An 18,608-nucleotide genomic window follows, 5' to 3' on the forward strand; every position below is an offset into this window, starting at 1 on the left:
GTCCATCCACCTTGCTACAAATAGCTCAATTTCATTTCTTTTTACGGCTGAGTAATATTCCATTGTATATATGTGCCACATCTTCTTTATCCATTCATCTGTCGATGGACACTTAGGTTGCTTCCATGTCCTGGCTATTGTAAATAGTGCTGCAGGGAACATTGTGGTACATGACTCTTTTTTTTTTTTTTTTTTAATTTATTTATTTATTTATTTATTTTTGGCTGTGTTGGGTCTTCGGTTCGTGCGAGGGCTTTCTCCAGTTGCGGCAAGCGGGGGCCACTCTTCATCGCGGTGCGGGGACCGCTCTTCATCGCGGTGCGCGGGCCTTTCTCTATCGCGGCCCCTCCCGTCGCGGGGCACAGGCTCCAGACGCGCAGGCTCAGCAATTGTGGCTCACGGGCCCAGCTGCTCCGTGACATGTGGGATCTTCCCAGACCAGGGCTCGAACCCGTGTCCCCTGCATTAGCAGGCAGATTCTCAACCACTGCGCCACCAGGGAAGCCCCACATGACTCTTTTTGAAGTATGGTTTTCTCATACCGTGGGATTTCTGGGTCGTATGGTAGTTCTATTTTTAGTTTTTTAAGGAACATCCATACTGTTCTCCATAGTGGCCCTATCAATTTACATTCCCACCAACAGTGCAAGAGGGTTCCCTTTTCTCCACACCCTCTCCAGCATTTATTGTTTGTAGATTTTTTGATGATGGCCATTCTGACCAGTGTGAGGTGATTTCTCATTGTAGTTTTGATTTGCATTTCTCTAATGATTAGTGATCTGTATATCTTCTTTGGAGAAATGTCTGTTTAGGTCTTCTGCCCATTTTTGGATTGGGTTGTTTGTTTTTTTGATATTGAGCTGCATGAGCTGCTTGTATATTCTGGAGATTAATCCTTTGTCAGTTGCTTCATTTGCAAATATTTTCTCCCATTCTGAGGGTTGTCTTTTCGTCTTATTTATGGTTTCCTTTGCTGTGCAAAAGCTTTTATGTCTCATTAGGTCCCATTTGTTTATTTTTGTTTTTATTTCCATTTCTCTAGGAGGTGGGTCAAAAAGGATCTTGCTGTGATTTATGTCATAGAATGTTCTGCCTATGTTTTCCTCTAAGAGTTTGATAGTTTCTGGCCTTACATTTAGGTCTTTAATCCACTTTGAGTTTATTTTTGTGTATGGTGTTAGGGAGTGTTCTAATTTCATTCTTTTACATGTAGCTGTACAGTTTTTTTGGTATTGAGCTGCATGAGCTGCTTGTATATTTTATTTATATTTTATTAATCCTTTGTCAGTTGCTTCGTTTGCAAATATAAAATACTGATTTTTAAAGTGATCTTATAAAAGGCTTGTTTCTCTAGCAGCATTCAAAGTTTGGAGCCATGAAATCATACCCTGAGGAATAATTACCAAATCTGTGCCAAATTTCTTTTGCCCCCAACCTTTCCTTGAAAAAAAGGAAGAAAACAATTTTGTCAGTTGCATTCTATGAGTCTTCAAAATTAGCCAGTTTTTGTTTTGTTTTTATTTAGTCAAAGCTAAGTTGGAGAAACAGACTGGAATATTATAGATACATAAGTTCTTAAATATAAGAAGTTCCCTTTTTACTGACAGGTGTATTTGGGCTACATATAACCATATTGGCCTTATATTTGGGCACCTTTTAGGATATAGTTAATTCACAGTTCATATAGGTGGAGAACTAAACAGTTTTAAGTAATCCAGTATATCTGCATTTAGCAAACTTAGTAAATTAAACTTAGTATGATTAAAATGTCAAGTAGCTATTTATACAAGTTCTGTTTAGTATTACCATGTTTTAACATCTGGTTAAAATACCTGTGGTAAGAATTTTGTTTGAACTTTTGGAGGGGTTGTCATGTTAACAGTTGATGAGAAGATCCTGGTTTTAAGGAGTATTAAGTGCTTTCTTTTTTAAAGAAATGCCTTAAAAATAGGCAGACATGGAATGTTTTGTTTTGTTTTTGTTTTAGATTGATATTTTGTTTGCAAGATTAGCACTGCAGACTATTCCAGAAGACTTGGACTTAAGAGATGACAGTCTGCTTAAAAATTTAGATATAAGATGCATAAGAAGTCTTAACGGTATGTAAAAACTTACTTCCTTTTGCATAGTAGCAGTTTTGGTCAAATTTGAAATAGTTTTTAACTCAAGCTTCATAATGAAGCTTTTAATGGCCGTATTGTTTATCCATAGTGAGTCAAATAAAATGAACTTTTTACTTAATAGTTAGACTGCAGTGGAGCATTTAGTAATTTGTTACATCATTGGCATCTTGCATTATTATTTCTTCCTGGGATGTTTAAATACTGTCTGATGTTTGTACTCTATTGCTAGTGGTTCAGGTTTCACCTCGTAACTCTTACTAATTTTGATCCTGATAACCTTTGTAACATTTTCAAGTGTTGTGCTTTTAAAAGGGTTACATTTGCGCACTTATTTTAGCATTGTTTTGTTAATATGCTCTTGAAGAACAATTCTTGGAAAGTTAAATGGATGAAGCCCTATTCACTCTCTCTGAACTGGAAGACATTTTAATTATGGGTTGAAAGTTTGAAATAAAGCAGATTACAGTTCAGATTATTTGGTTTTAGGGTAGTGTTTGTGATAGGAGATAAAAGTTTTATATTTTTTATTTGCCTGTTTATTAACATTACTGATTTTACAAAGTAAATTTTTATTTAATTTGATGTTAGTCTCAAAATTTAAAAGAAATATTATCATTAAACTTTTGATGATTTAATGTTCTGTTTTTTTTTGTTTTTTTTTTTTTACTCCTATTAATCAGGTTGCAGGGTGACCGATGAAATTTTACATCTAGTACCAAACATTGACAACTTCAGGTTAACCCTGAGAGCTATCAAACTGTGGGCCAAACGTGAGTTCAGAATTTGTTGGCTAGCTTATTAACAACGTTTAAGCTTTTGTTCAACACTAACTTTTCTTTTTGCTTTTCCCTTATCAACAGGCCACAACATCTATTCCAATATATTAGGTTTCCTCGGTGGTGTTTCCTGGGCTATGCTAGTAGCAAGAACTTGCCAGCTTTATCCAAATGCAATAGCATCAACTCTTGTACATAAATTTTTCTTGGTATTTTCTAAATGGTATGTGTTTAGATTATATTAAAATAAAATTGATTGTAGACACTGAAGTTTAGTCTTATTTCTATGGCATTTCTGCAGCTGGTCTCAGATTCAAATTTTAGTTCATGATGTAGCAGAATAGGTAGCCTTGGGGAGATCATGTTGTGTATAAAATGGCAAACCTAAATTCCATTCCTTTTCCCTAGCTTTCCCAGGATAACAAGGCAGGTGCTGTTTGTACTTCCATGCGTAAACTTACTCTCTAAATAAACTGAATTTTAGCTATAATGTCTGCTAAAATCCAATGAGTTGATAGGTGTGGATATCAGTTACTTCGGATAAAACTTATATATACCACCTCTTTTAATTTACTCTTTGAATTCTTCTAGATCTATAGGCCATTAGTTTCCTGTGGTTGTTTTTTGCTTTCAGCTGCCCATTTATCTTTGGTAGAATGTTACGGATGTAAATGTATATAAAGCTTTTAAGGATAACTGTAAGTGCTTGAGAAGCAATTGAGCATCCCTTTGAGATTAGTCATTAACCCAGGAGAGATTTTTTTTTAATGCTCTCCTTCATTTCAGCCTGGTCACATTTGTCAACCATTATTTCTTTTAAGTAAGATAAAAGATTGCTATTTCACATTAGTTGCTTTGGCCCAAAAGGTTAGAGTTCTTGGTTTTTAATCAGCTTGATCTGAAAGATTTGTCTTCCCTATGTGTGCCAACCTCTGTACCTCCTCCCTCTGAAAAAAGAGTTTTAGTTATTTTATAAAAATTAGAGTTCTTGGAGACAATTTATAATTTAGAACTGTGCCACACTTTTCAATACACATTCTGTAATTATGGATTTGATAGCACTTAATTATATATAACCAGGTTTGATGAGAAAAATGTCAGAATTTCTCTTAATGCTACACATACATGGCAAATAATATTTTTAAGAATCTAACCTTGATACTAAAGATGGCAAATGTTTTCCAGTTTTTAATCTCTTCTATAAAGGACTGAAGTAGCTAACTCACAAAACATATCTTGAAAACAGTGTGTTCACATCATTACACATATTCACGTTAATAACCTTTGTCATGAGATAGAGAAAAATTTTCCTAATCAATTTTTATAATTATTCATACTCATTTGCCTATAATGAATTAAAGACAGGATCTTTGTCTTTTCAAGGGAGATTTTATCCTGTTCAAGTTTGAGGTGAACACATCAGATGTCTCGGAATAGTACTTTTAAATTTGAATAGTGCGATATATCAGTTCTTCTCTGCGAGGCAGAGAAGATATATGACTTCAGTCTGAGAAAGCTACCAAATGGTTTAAGTTACTTTCATAGAGGAAATGTAATTCAAGTAGTCTAACGTCGACAGAAAGGAATAAAGGAATAAAAGATTATATATACCAAGAGTGCAAAATGAATGAAGAAGGATCACATTCACAAATGCTGTATGTTTAACAAAATACGTGTAGATGGTAATATCCAATAGTCTTATCAAGTGCTACAATCTTTTTAAACAGGGAATGGCCAAATCCAGTCCTATTGAAACAGCCTGAAGAATGCAATCTTAATTTGCCTGTATGGGACCCAAGGGTTAGTGTATTATTTTTTCCCCTACAAATTCACACTGTGCAATAACAAGTAAAAATCATCTGCATAAACTTCAGGGAGACTTCCCATCCTGTTACGTATGAGTGGACATGTTCGTATTACACTTTCTTTTTAATCTCAACTATAATTTTCCTCTGATGTGAGAAGCATAATTATGTACCCTGTAAACTACATTTAATTGTACATAGTTTATAATATCAAGAACACTAACATTTTAATTTATTCTATATAGAACTACCTTGTAAGTCAAAGTTGTGTGGGCATTTGTGCTTAAAAGAAAAAATAAAAGGATACTAAAAATCCCTGTATTTTTTTTTGTTTGATCTAAATATTCTGTTAAAATTGGGTTATTGTAGGAAAACTGTTGCTTAATGTTTAACCGTGGCAGATAACTTCTGAGCAATATCACTTTAATTACTATGATGTAATTGTAAAAATTGGTTTGGATAATTCAGATTACAAAAGCATGGTTGGGCTGAAGAGGAGCTTCCATTCTGCTTCTTTGGAAGTTACGACCTTTACTGCTTACTCAGTTTAAATGTTTAACATGCACTTTATTAATTGATAAAAGAAATTTAGGTTTGAATAAGGCTTTCTAGGTTTATAAAATTCTATTTTTCTACATTAATTTGCTATTTTATTAGAACATCAAAAATATTGTCAGTTTTAAGCTTTGTTAATGACATCAAGCTGTGAATTTTTAAGTTTTCCGAACCTCAAGACATTTAATTTTGGAGGAATGTGAATTTACAATTTCCTCTGTGGAAATATGCCACTTTTATCATTAGTATACAGATTAAAGTTAATAGTTATTAAATCATTTCATTATCTCTTAAAATGATACCAACATGGATAAAGTAGTTTTACCATGTGTTAATAAGCTTCTACTCCTGATAAATTAAGGGTATATTAAAAACTAAGTTTAAAATTCATTTTACATAGACCATACTATGACATTTCTCAAAAGTGTAATTGTGTGTACATCCCTATTTTTGTTGTAGAAAAAAGAAAAACTAAACATCAGTAGATGCCCAACTAGAACCTTTTTTTGCTTGACAGGCACACCATTTCTAGTAAGATCGCCAAAACAGTCATGCCCGTATGATTGAAACAAAACATTAGACCAAATCGCAGATTCTGTAAAGAATTCCTTTAAAACAGTGTCTCTTTACATGGTTTTTCTTTCTCAACTCCAGCTATGAAATGAAATAAAATTTAATCATTGGTTCAGTTTAACAAGGGGTAAAAAGTCCAAGTATCTGTTGCATATGTACTTGAAGAAACTGATTGGCTGTTGTTGTATGTAGGTAAACCCCAGTGATAGGTACCATCTTATGCCTATAATTACACCAGCATACCCACAACAGAACTCCACGTACAATGTGTCCGTTTCAACACGGATGGTCATGGTTGAGGAGTTTAAACAAGGTAAGTGTTCATCCTTATGCTCTCCTTTATACACGAAGGATTTACATACCATTGTACACCCCGTAGTCGGGTATTCAATTAAATTGGAGAAAGCATTCACCGAAGTGGATTTTGGTGTTTATTTATTGATTACAGATTATATTTGAGAATTAACTTGAAAAACTCAGTTTAATTTCTTTTAAGCAATTTATTTTTGATTATATATTGGAAGATTAACCAAAATTTAAAATTGTATCTTTAGCTGGGCCTTTATGGTTTAGTTCCATACTATTGCCATGTGAAATTTTAAATGATATCATAGTTTCTCTCTACTGGGTGACATGAGAGGCTTTTAGCAGGCAGTATACTTGGAAAGAGCTTTGAGCAGGAGTTTGGCCAAACTGCCCACTGTTTTGGAATAACCTCTAAACTTCTGAATCCCAGTAGTACTGCTAATTTGAAGGAGCAGCTATTGCTAAATGGTCTTTAAGGGAAGTAGCTAGAACTGGATTGTTTAATTTGACACAAGTCAAGGAAGTAGAATCAGCTGTATGACTGCCAGCGTCAAACTCAGAAGTGTAAAGTTCTTTTCTGTAGTCTAAAGGGGCTCTTCATGGGAAGATGTCGCTATCCTTTTATGGGAAACTTGTTTTTAAAAAGGCAGGAAGCAAAGCTTATGGGAAATTTTTCTTTCTCGGGTAACTTCAGTGCTTCAGTTTTAGGAGAGAGTCATTCTATGAGCATGGCATTTTAGAGTAATGGCAATTTGCCAGAAACCTGGATCTGAAAGGAACCCTCCAGCTTTTTTGAAAAGAGTGTATGTAAGAATCTGTATGCTCTGGAGTCATAGACTAAACTTGCTATGTTAAAATTATGATTTTAGGATTATAGTGAATGCATGTGGTATATTTAAGATCTTTAAAATTCTAGATTCTTAGACTGAAGCATGCAAACATTTTAATATGTTTTTAATTTAGGTCTTGCTATCACAGATGAAATTTTGCTGAGTAAGGCAGAGTGGTCCAAACTTTTTGAAGCTCCAAACTTCTTTCAAAAGTACAAGTATGTATTTTAAGGCATGTCGGACATGTTGCTCTCTTAAGTAATGGTTTAATGGTAGCATACGTGACATCTCTTTTTGCTAGACTAATGTAGTCTTGAATTTTCCTTTAAACATCTTCTATACAAGTTTTCTTCCTGTCACAAAGGGCGTACTGTTTTTAGTAAACCCCTTATTATTTCTTTATCAAGGTAAAGTGTAGTCCATACAGTTTTGCTGCCTAATGTAACCAGATTTCTGCACTTGCAGCAACATCAGTTCTGAAGGCTTGTTAGTCATCACCAAAACTCTAAATCTGTATACCTTGGCCAAGGAGTGAACTGTTAAAATCTGTAGTTAATAGTCTCTATTAAGTAACTATTTTCAGCCAGTTCTGGAAACTTATTTATCATTAAGATTCTCTATAACATAGGCAAAGCTAATAAAATGTCAGTATATGTAGTCAGTAAAATGTTTTCAGTAGTTATAGCACATGATTGGCCTACCATTTCCCCCTAGTGTTAATAAAGCCCCTTCAAATATTTCTACAGATAATTTTCATGGAATCTCAGTGGGTATAATATTTTTTACTAATGGTTTTAATATAATGGTTTAATACCGTAGTACAGGTTAATAGCCTGATTGTGTTGGTTTTGATGAAAACTGTAAGTTATAATAAATCTTACTTTTAAAAAAATGGACTTGCACTTTTATTTGCCCTGAGCTGAAAACTTGCCAGAGTCCCACTTAAAAAAATTTTTTTTCTTTAATGCTTGAAATTTTCCTGACCATTTGATCTTGTGCTGGATTGTGTTTTGTAATAATCTAAGCAAGATTGCTCTATGCTATTTCCCCAATTAAAAACAAGAATGATGACCTTCATGATGTCTCTGTGTTTTGTTTCTGTATCTTTTGCATGAAAAAGCAATAATGGAGCCAGCTTAATTGTTGTGTTCTGGGAGCACTGCATTGTCAGTAAAAATTTAAATAGCATAACATTGAATGTTCTTGTTTATTACTTATTCCCCATAAGTTGTGCTTTTCCATTTGGCAGATAATTTTCCATTGTTTTTTATTTTAACCACTGTTGAGGAAGTACCTTTGAACATTTAAACTAATAAATATATATTCTGATACTTTAAAAACTACATCATGAAAGAGTACATGATTACTTGTAAGGAGAATAAAGAAATTGGTCTCGTAGAAAAGTGCCAGCATCTCTAAATCCCTGAGAATCCAAGATGAAGCTAGATAATTTTTCCTGTCTCACTTTCTTATAGGAGTAAGAGGTGGATAGAATGAAGTTCTTCTAAGTACCCACTTAAGTGGTTTCTTTCACTTTAAGAAAGATTAGTGTTGAAATTGAAGAAACCTTGATAATGTCATCTATTTGAATAAATTTTATTACTAGAACTTTGAAGGTTTTTTTTTTTTTTTTAAAGCTTGCTTAAATCTTTCTTTTAAAACTTTTAGGCTGTCCTTCAGTCTATGGCAAATAGTACATATAAGGTCTTCAGTTGACTGATTAGAAGATTTATAGATTACTGTCTTTACTGAATTCTCTTGAAACAATCAAATTATTTTAGGTTATTAAAAACAACTTTAAACATAATTAGATATGAGGATGTAGCAACAAATAGAGGAAATTATATCAGGAAAATTTAAATTTCGGCTGTGACTCCTGCAAAAAAAGATTTGAAAACATGACAACAATGAGCTAATTTTACCTATACCAAATTCTACGTATGTTTTTAACTTTTTTCAAGAATTTTTCCTGTTAAAGAATTAGTAATTGCTATCATTAGACTCTGAGGTATTCCCAGATTTGAATTTTTCTTTTAACATATTGTATGAATTACCCCAGAGATTAGCTGTACAACTGAACTGAAATCCTTAGTTTTGCCTTGAGTCAAAGTTGGTTAAGCTTATTTCAAGTATATCCTGAAAGTATTGTGTTTGTTATGTGAAAAATTGTAAGTCATATAGTATACCTGCCTGCCTTTCTTGGAAGGGAAGAAACCATGAAGGAAATTTCAGTTGTCTTAGAAAGCAGACCATGTTTCAGAAGATATCAGTGTTCTTGTGAAAAAGGGAGAACACTGCCTGGTGAAATTTTATAGTTCTAAGAAAATATTTTTCATCTTTTACCTTTAATATATTCAAGCTCACATAAGTAACCAGCAGTAAAATAAATCATTATTGACATAGGAAATGCGAATACTTATTTCAGATGTTCCATTTCCTTAGGAAACGAGGAAGCAAAGGTATTAGGGAAAAAAGCCAAATGTTCTCAGGAATAGGATTAATAATTTATAATTTCAAGGAGTATGTATGTATAGAATAATTTAGCCTCATAATGTTTTAAAGACTTTAAAAATAGTGAACTGTAATTCTTGGACCTGAGTTACTTGAAGATGGAATTGCAAGGATTTTTGTCTAAGAGATAATTAGATTTTCGGTGCACATATCTGAGCTGTTACCTACCCAGGGAAAAATATTAATGTGATGAAATGGCCAGGAAACCTACTTACAAAATACTTTTTTGGAGTAAATAGTTGTGAGGTAATAATAGCAACTAAATTAAGTGTTTTTGGAAGCTTTTAAAGAGGTTTTAATTCAACTGTGGTACATTTTTATAGTTAAATTTTTTTTATTGGAAACTGATAATCTTTAAATTTGGGGTAAAGTTAATCATTATTGCATTGGCTTCAGTGTTTCATGAAGGCATTTGAGTACCTGAAGCATGATAGTGGCACTGTAAAGTAGGGGATGGTGTTTTTTGGAGCAGCAACAAAATAGTCTAAATTTAGACCTATTTCTGCTTGGTCTCTGTGCTCTGATAGGTGACTTAAGAATTAATGACAGGTTATTCCTATTAAGCATGATTACTGTATTTTGTCTCTCATTTCACATTTGCTTAAATTTGGCTGAGTGAAGGACATTTGACTTCGCATACATACTTGCTAAGCTGTTTAAAACTTTGAGCTTTATTTAAACAGGCGCCTTTATCATAAATGATGTGCAGAGTAGAGCCCCCCTTTCCACTGGATTTCAGTAAGAACCAAAGTTGAACTCTCTAAGCTTTAAAACTTTAAACTTTGAATTACCAACAAGATTATGTTCAAATGGATTTTATATTTTGCATAAATAGAGAACATTATATATCATTTAAGTTTTTGTTCAAGACTCAGGTGGTCATTAAGAGTATCCATTTCAGTAGTGTGGTAAAAGAGTGGTTTAGAGACTTGAGTTTTGTCCTTATATTAGGTGAACCCAGACAGCTTTGCTGTTTTGAGTTTTTGTGTGCATGCCTGCTTTTTGTACTTTGTCTTATCCTGTTATAAGTTGTTATACTTTAGTCAGAGTTTTTTCTCCATCCCCTCTCCGGCCCCCCCTCTTTTAAAATCTGTTGTCCATTTTCAAACTCCCAGGGAATTGGAAATCAGGTTACTGAGCTTATTAGGATTTTGTTTGATTTATAAGAGAGTTTAGGGCCCCAGGATGGTTTTCTGTGTATGTAAAATGCATGAGCTTTTAGTGCTTTTATTAACTTTTATTTATTTGGGCTGTGTTTGTTCTGTATATTTGGTTTGCTTTAAATAATTGCTGAACAAATTAAATGTAAAGGAAACGAAGTATTGGTCTGTATGGATTTGGACTGCACATTTACTTTTCTGTCTACGTGTTTTCATATTTATGTATATTACCTCTGTTATCTTAAGTTTATAAATACTTGAAGTTAATTTAAAATTCTTAGTCATAATTCTGACTTTTCCACCTACTATCAGTTTGCTTTTTGAGGTAAAGTTTCTGGTGAGAAGTTTGATTTCTGTCACCTCTAAAATGGATTTTGTAGAAAAGTATGTTGGATTGGACTTTTTTTAGTCTTACGAAATTATTCTTTAGTTGTAAATAGTTTGTTTTAAAAAGATTTAAAATAGATAGTCGGTCATGATGGTGTTTTTCTGAAATGAAAACTTGCTTTTGCTCTAATTTGAATGGAATTGGATTCCGTATAGAAATCACATCCCTTCGTTGCTCTCACATTAATGATGTCTGCATCTTTGTTACAGAAATTCATACTGTTGCTTGAAAAAAATCATGAGGCCTAACTTAAGTATTCAGTTTAATTTTTGCTGCCTTTGAATTAAAGAGCATGATGTACTTGATACTATTTTTTTTTTTATTGATACTATTTTTGAAGTTACTGATGTATGTATATTTAGTGATCCTGTTTTTGTGGCTAAAGCCTTGGTGCTTTATTTCCATCAAAGCAATTTTGCTTTAATAGGTTATATTTTAGTGAGGTAGCTCTTCATAGAAAAAGCACTCCACCAGAATCATTGAACCAAATTATCAGTTGATATTTAGTCATCGTTTTTGAATTAAGCTGCTTTTTGGGTAATTATTCATAAAATAACTATCTTTTTCAGAAGAATTAAACTTGCCAGTAGTTAGAAACTTGTGGAATTTAGCATTTATGATTTTATGTGCAAACTGAGATTGCATTTCTCTCTTGCTAAATTGATCTGTAACTGTCAAAAAGCTTATTACATTATGGTGTTAATATCCAGCACAAAACACTTAAATGAAATAAATAGCATGTTATCTTTATCTTCAAAGGCATTATATTGTACTTCTAGCAAGTGCACCAACTGAAAAACAACGCCTAGAATGGTGAGTATAAGATTAGATTTTACAAAACAAAAAACAACAACAAAAACAAAACTTCAAAATGAATCAGATAGCCACAGAACACAGTAGGAGGTGGAAGTCCTTAAAACATCAAGTTTGGTTTTGTTCATAAATGGAGCTTTACTACTTGTAATGGAAGTATAGGAATTTGGAGATCCATATGTACAATTTTTTTTATTTGCCTGATAGAGATCATGTATTATTTCTTAACTGTATATTTAAAGTGCTTTGTTTTAGTTTACTGATTTTTTTTTCTTTAAATATTTGTGGGGGCTGTCTTTTGTAACCTTCCTGGTTTGAAATGTGGCTTGATTCTCTTCTTCCTACAGTTTTCACTTCATTTTTGGGGTAGAACATAAGGCTTTAGTTTTATCTATGGGAGTTTAGACAGTTGAACTGCCCTCATATGTGTGTTTTATGATCTTCATATTACAGCTGTACACAAACATACTTGATTTTGTGCATTTTATTTTATTTTTAAAATTAACCAGAATTTTCATTAATAATGAGTGACATTTGTTCAGGGTGGGCTTGGTGGAATCAAAAATCCGAATCCTGGTTGGAAGTTTGGAGAAGAATGAATTTATTACACTGGCTCATGTGAATCCCCAGTCATTTCCAGCACCCAAAGAAAATCCTGACAAGTAAGCAGTCCTCTAATTTAATCCAGTTTCCCCATCCCCTTTTCAACTTTTGCTCATGGAAGTTTTATAGGCAATTTTTAATAACTCAAGTTACTATTCTGTTGATTACATATGGGTCAGACCAATTTGAAATTTATGGTTTAGGGTTTCCTGATCAGAAACAGTGAAGAGGAACACTGTTTTTTTTGCAAAAAATCACCGCTGAAATAAGTTGTAATGATGAGGTGCCTATTAACTAATTTGAGTTCAGATTCTGTAGGTCTGCACTTCAGCATTTCTTAACACACCTCCCCTTTTTTGTAGAGTGGTTTTCAGGATGCTGTATCAAACATCGATCTTTGCTTTTTATCTTAATTTTCTGAAAAAGAAAACATGCTTTGATATGACCTTGCAAAAATTTTATTTGTGATAGGTTCTGGAACATTGAGAAGATACGTTATTAAAAGCTGCCTTGCCTTATTCTTTTAAGGATCTTTTTGTAGGTCAATTTCTGGTTTGATTGTTGCTGTGTTATTACCTATATGAAATTCTACTTTGCCTGTAACCACTTTGTTGTATTTAGAGGGTGAGGGGAGTTTTAATAGTGAGCTTTTTCAAAAAATGCAGTAGCATTAAAGATTGAAAAATATTAGTGAATGGATCATTTAAGATTGTGCTGTAATAGAATAGCTGTTACTCTAATTCTACAGATTATTTCCTTTTGCATTCATGTAAAAGAGTTGGCATTTGAGCTTTTTATAAAATTTTTTGTTGCTGCGATCTTAATTATTTAAAGACTGATCCATTTAGTCTTTCAGTAGGTATATCATTAAATGTTGAAAAGCAGCTGAATCACCCATTATTATTATGCTGTGGTCATATTTCTGTTCATGTGGCCTTTTCATTTGAGTTTAAAAGTTTAAGGAATGTATGTTAAGGTCTAGTTAAATTTTTATATCTACACTATTTTTCTTTGTTTCAAATTTTTCTAAAACACATCATTCATAAGTATCAACATAATTTTTCTTTGTTTGCAGTGCCTTTGGTACTTAGGATTATCATTAAGAACATTGGCTGTCAGTACATAGATAATGAAGAGTATATTTGTCCTAGGACTCCGGTTTTTTATATAGCAATAGGAATAAAGAGGACAGGTATGGAGGAGGAATTTGAGTTTTGATGCAGTTTGGTTTAGAACTTTACTTAGTTTGCTTATATATTTGTATTCTGAGTATTTCCATGTATCTCAGGTTGTCAACCACATTGATAACTGTTTTCATGAAATCCTGATAAACTATAGTAATACGCTTCTTATTTTACAGGGAAGAATTTCGCACGATGTGGGTGATTGGGTTAGTGTTTAAAAAAACAGAAAACTCTGAAAATCTCAGTGTTGATCTCACCTACGATATTCAGTCTTTCACAGATACAGGTATATCTCAACTTAGATAATCAAAACATGTACTTGCATATTTGAATTTGTCTTCATGTGTACCATAGTGGAATTTGCAATAACTGTTAAAATTATTTAACAGTTAAATTAAATGGGAATATTTTACAATGATCATCAAAATAACCTTAATATTTTTGGATTAGTTATTAGTTTCAGTCATGTCTAATATATAAATGATTTTTTTTTCTCTTATGGTAGACCTAAAGTTAAATGGTTGAACCACTTTAAATTTAATTTGCCCACGATTACTTATGAAATTAGAAACCACCTGAATATTTGATTGTCTTAAAAGACTGAATCTGTGTCTGATTGCCTTAATAATCTTGAACTTTAGAAATTTATGAAGCTAAACTTTTGGTGACATGAGGAAATTTTTCCTCTATGTCATTTATAGACTCAGATGTTAATTCATGGGTGGGAAATACAATGATGAGAGCTTCATTTTGGATTGACCTGTACCCTGAGATACAAGGTAGTATGGTTTAACTAAAGACCAGATGGTGGGTATAGTTGACAGAAGCTAAGACTCTATGTAGATACGCAGAGTTTCAAGGGAATGGTGAGTGTACTTAGCGACAATGATGAATGTGCGTCTTCTTTAGGCACTAATTCCTTTTTCTTTCATACATCTCTCCTTTCCATTTAAAAAAGTTTTAGTGTGTGTCTTTCTCACCTGTCCACAATAAGGATTCTTCACCTAAGGACATTCAGACGTAACAGTAAAAGTTTTTTACCTCCTTGGAGAAGGAGAGACAAAAATCGGTACATTTTTTAAAAAATGTCAGTATCATACACTAAATGTAAAGGAGAAATAAAAGGAAAAGAATATGCATTTCAGTATGTAAATGCTTAGGTACAGTGACTAGAAGACATACCTAAGTAGGTAATTGCAGCTCTATGTAGAATCACTAGCAGTGTGGTATCTGCATTCCTGTGATACAGGGGTTACCTGTTGTGATTCAGAGACCATCAGCAGCATTGCCATTGGTGACATGAAGTTTCCTAGAAAATTCAGCTTAAAAATACTTTGTTTTTATGTAAAATTGAGTTGAGTTCTTATTCAAATAATTGATAAAGTAGGTTTTTCATCTTTAGGAATGTAAGTAGGACGTGGTACAGTGCATTGGGAAGAACTGTCCACGTTGAAGGATATTTAGTGTCCCTATCAAGTAGTAGCCTTTAATCATTATGACAACAAAAGCACTTAAACAGATGTTTTAGGATGTGATTTGGAGTGTGGAAACTCCACTTGCTGAACACCAGAGTAGTGGTTTTTTCCAAAGTAAAAATTCTCATGTCAACTTAAACTATTTATGAACTAACAAATCATGTAGAGATACTTGGACTAGAAAATTTGTTTTGGACATTATACCTAATTGAACTGCTTATCAAAGATTGTACTAATGAACCATCAAGATTTTAAAGCAACTTTCAGGTATTTTGGGAAGGAAATATTTAGTTGTCCTGTATCTTGAAACATTTTAATGGAATACTTTGTGGGATTTTCTAATAAAACATATTTAACATGTTGAAAACTCAAAATTCTTACTCCCAGTCTCCTCTAGCTTCTCTTCAAATCTTTTTGATCTCAGGCAGTGGCAGCTGTGTCCTTGTAGTTGCTCAAGCTAGAAATCTTGCAGTCTTCCTTGAATCCCCATACTTGGTATTAATCTATTAAAAAATCCTCCTGTCCCTACTTTCAGAGTATGTTGAGATTTCTGCTACTAATTGCTGTTTATACTGCTATTACCCATAGTCCAAGCCACTTATCACTGGTCTTTTGGATTACTGCCATTTCTGTAGTTTTCTTGTTCTGCCTTCAGCTGTTCTTAGTCAGCATCCAGAACGACATTAAGCCAAATCATGTCTCACCTGCTTAAAACCTATAATGGCTACCCATCTCACCCTGAATCAGTCCAGATCTTTACTGTGGTTTGCAAGCCTTTATGTGATCTAGTCTTCTTATTATGTCTCTGACCTCATTTCTTATATTGATAATAAGAAATATGTAGACATATATAAAACTAATAAGTTCGGAATCCTTTATCCATATGTCTTGAGGCCAGTAAAGTAACAAAGTTAGTAAATAATATTCCCAGTGGGGTCTCTAGCGACATTTGGTAGTCAAAGGCAGTAACATTTCTGTAAGATATCTCTATAAGGTATAGGTAGAGAGATTAAATAGCTACAAATAGTTCAAATCAGGGTTTGTTGCCAGTTGAGGTTTGGTGCCAGTCTTAGGAAAAACTTCTATTTTGGGGAGCTTTTGGGATTTTACAGTTGCAGATAAGGGATTATGGATCTTCTACTTTCCCTTCTCCCCATGGCCTTTTTGTTACTCCTCAAACATCCCAGGCATGCTCAGGGCCTTTTGTCCTTGATGTTTGCTCTTCCCTAGAGTAGATTCCACCAGGTACTCGCAGTTTATTTACTCACGTCCATTTGAGTCTTCACTCAAACTTGAGTCTTCACTCAAACGTAATCTCAGTTTCCAGGCTGAGCTTCCTGTCATCTTCCCTACTCAAGTTTTTCTCCATAGCTCTTATCCCCGATCTGGTATGAAATAGATTTTACCTTTTTTTCTGTTGTGTTTCTCCACTAGAATGTGGACTCTGAAGTTCTTGGTTATATATAGTTCCCACTATATCCCCCATGTCTAGAACATGTGATATACAGTATAGGTGCCCAGTAAATAGTTGTATGACTGAGTGAATGAAATTTTCCACTTTGTTGTTTTGCTGTGGTTGTTACATACCTGGGCTAGAATTTTAAATTATACTGGTAGCATAAATAAGTATGAATTAAGAAACCCCTTTTCTCCAGTTCTGTCATTTCTTAAGGACTTAACTCTTTTATTACTTTAAGAGCTTTTACACTGGAAGAATTAATATACTATGTGTTTTTATTCGTTATGTACACCGTGTGGTAAAAGGCACTTGTGAGATAGGTTTTGACCTGATAATTTTATAGATAGGCAATACTGATGGAAAACGGATCCCTATTTTAGAATAGCTTCTCCTGGGTGAGTTTAACTGCCTTTATGAAAATGTTTCTATTTCTTGTAACAATTTCCTAATTGTATAGTTTATAGGCAAGCAATAAACAGCAAGATGTTTGAGGTGGACATGAAAATTGCTGCAATGCATGTAAGAAGAAAGCAACTCCATCAACTACTGCCTAATCATGTGCTTCAGAAAAAGAAAAAGGTAAATTTAGAAAGTACTTAAAAAAGCATTACTAACATAATGTTTTATGTATCCAACCTATCAATATTTCAGAATTTAGGCTCAGTTAATAAGTCATATTTGAAATAGATCACAGCATTTTGAAAACCTATTACATGGAGAAATTCCATTATGTGAAACCTTGCTCCTAATCAGGTTTCTTGCACACACTTCCTTCAGACTTCAGATTAGTGGCGATGCTTCATATCCTTATTTTATATATATTTATATCCTCTTTTCAATATTTCTTATTGGTATCCATTTAATAGCCCACATCAGTATGTAATTTCCTTTCCTTTTAAAGGTAAAGAAAGTTAAATTAGGTAATAAGTGGATCAAGTAAGTTGTGTGACTTTTTAAATGAAAATCATTTTATTTTCATAAGGATTATACACGTATATTATTTAAAAATTAAAAGTTATTGGATATAAGATCACTGACAGTGGTAACCTGAAGTATGTTGTTCTGGTGTTGATGCTTCCTGTTGTGTAACTTATTAGCCATGATTTTCTTATTTGGACTTGTAAATTTGAAATTTTATTGAAATTTTAGTACAGAAATAACCATTATATTTTTACTTTAAGTGGTTTCAAAAGTGGCTTATTCTTTATTTTTTATAACTTAAAAAAAATTATTTATTTTATTTATTTATTTTTGGCTGCATTGGGTCTTTGTTGCTCTGCGCGGGCTTTCTCTAGTTGTGGTGAGCAGGGGCTACTCTTTGTTGCGGTGCACGGGCTTCTCATTGCTGTGGCTTCTCTTGTTGCAGAGCATGGGCTCTAGGTGCCCGGGCTTCAGGAGTTGTGGCTCACGGGCTCTAGAGTGCAGGCTCGGTAGTTGTGGCGCATGGGCTTAGTCGCTCCGTGGCATGTGGGATCTTCCCGGACCAGGGCTTGAACCCGAAAAAGTGGCTTATTCTTAAAATGGAATACTTAGAGCAGTGAAAATACATGAGTTAGAGATACATATATGAATGTATTGGGTTAAAAAGTACAGATAAATATATATCATTTGATACTTTTATATAAAGTTTACAATATATTTTTTAAGATAGAATATGAAATACAAGTATGCATGAGAGCATGAGAACTGCTGCATTCTGTGATGATGGTTCATTATCTGGGGCTGGGATTGGAAAGATAGGAATGAAGTTAATATAACTTCATAATGTTTTGTTTCTTAAAACATAGAATATATTATGATACAAAAGTAGCTAAATCAAGGGCAAGGATTTTGCAGTAGACTACCTGGTTCAGGTTCAGGTTCCATTGCATCCTAGCTGTGAGACTTGGGCAAGTTGTATTACAAATATCATGTTCTTGATTTGCCTTAAAATCACAACTCTAATTTTACCTACCTCGTTATGTATTTTGTGAGGATAAAATGAGCCAGTGCCAGTAAGAGGTAGTTTAGACGGGTGCCTGGCACAAACTAAATGCTCAGATTTGTT

General features: G+C 33.4%; 1 protein-coding gene across 6 annotated transcripts in view; it reads left to right on the forward strand.

Moving 5' to 3' along the window:
• The window catches only part of PAPOLA (poly(A) polymerase alpha), a 60,937-nt gene that overhangs the window by 24,898 nt on the left and 17,431 nt on the right, over nucleotides 1-18,608 (forward strand). For 4 of the 6 annotated variants that reach the window (XM_028165598.2, XM_028165599.2, XM_028165600.2 and 1 more), the window contains exons 7-16: nucleotides 1,988-2,099; nucleotides 2,804-2,893; nucleotides 2,984-3,122; nucleotides 4,627-4,699; nucleotides 6,025-6,145; nucleotides 7,102-7,186; nucleotides 11,787-11,840; nucleotides 12,383-12,502; nucleotides 13,804-13,913; nucleotides 17,019-17,140. In XM_028165598.2, coding sequence (XP_028021399.1) covers nucleotides 1,988-2,099; nucleotides 2,804-2,893; nucleotides 2,984-3,122; nucleotides 4,627-4,699; nucleotides 6,025-6,145; nucleotides 7,102-7,186; nucleotides 11,787-11,840; nucleotides 12,383-12,502; nucleotides 13,804-13,913; nucleotides 17,019-17,140 — 1,026 coding nt within the window. The remainder of the gene's footprint in view (nucleotides 1-1,987; nucleotides 2,100-2,803; nucleotides 2,894-2,983; nucleotides 3,123-4,626; nucleotides 4,700-6,024; nucleotides 6,146-7,101; nucleotides 7,187-11,786; nucleotides 11,841-12,382; nucleotides 12,503-13,803; nucleotides 13,914-17,018; nucleotides 17,141-18,608) is intronic. The other 2 variants (XM_057541904.1, XM_057541906.1) reach the window with 2 other exon arrangements.

Source organism: Balaenoptera acutorostrata, chromosome 3, assembly GCF_949987535.1.
Source record: "Balaenoptera acutorostrata chromosome 3, mBalAcu1.1, whole genome shotgun sequence".
NCBI lineage: Eukaryota > Metazoa > Chordata > Mammalia > Artiodactyla > Balaenopteridae > Balaenoptera > Balaenoptera acutorostrata.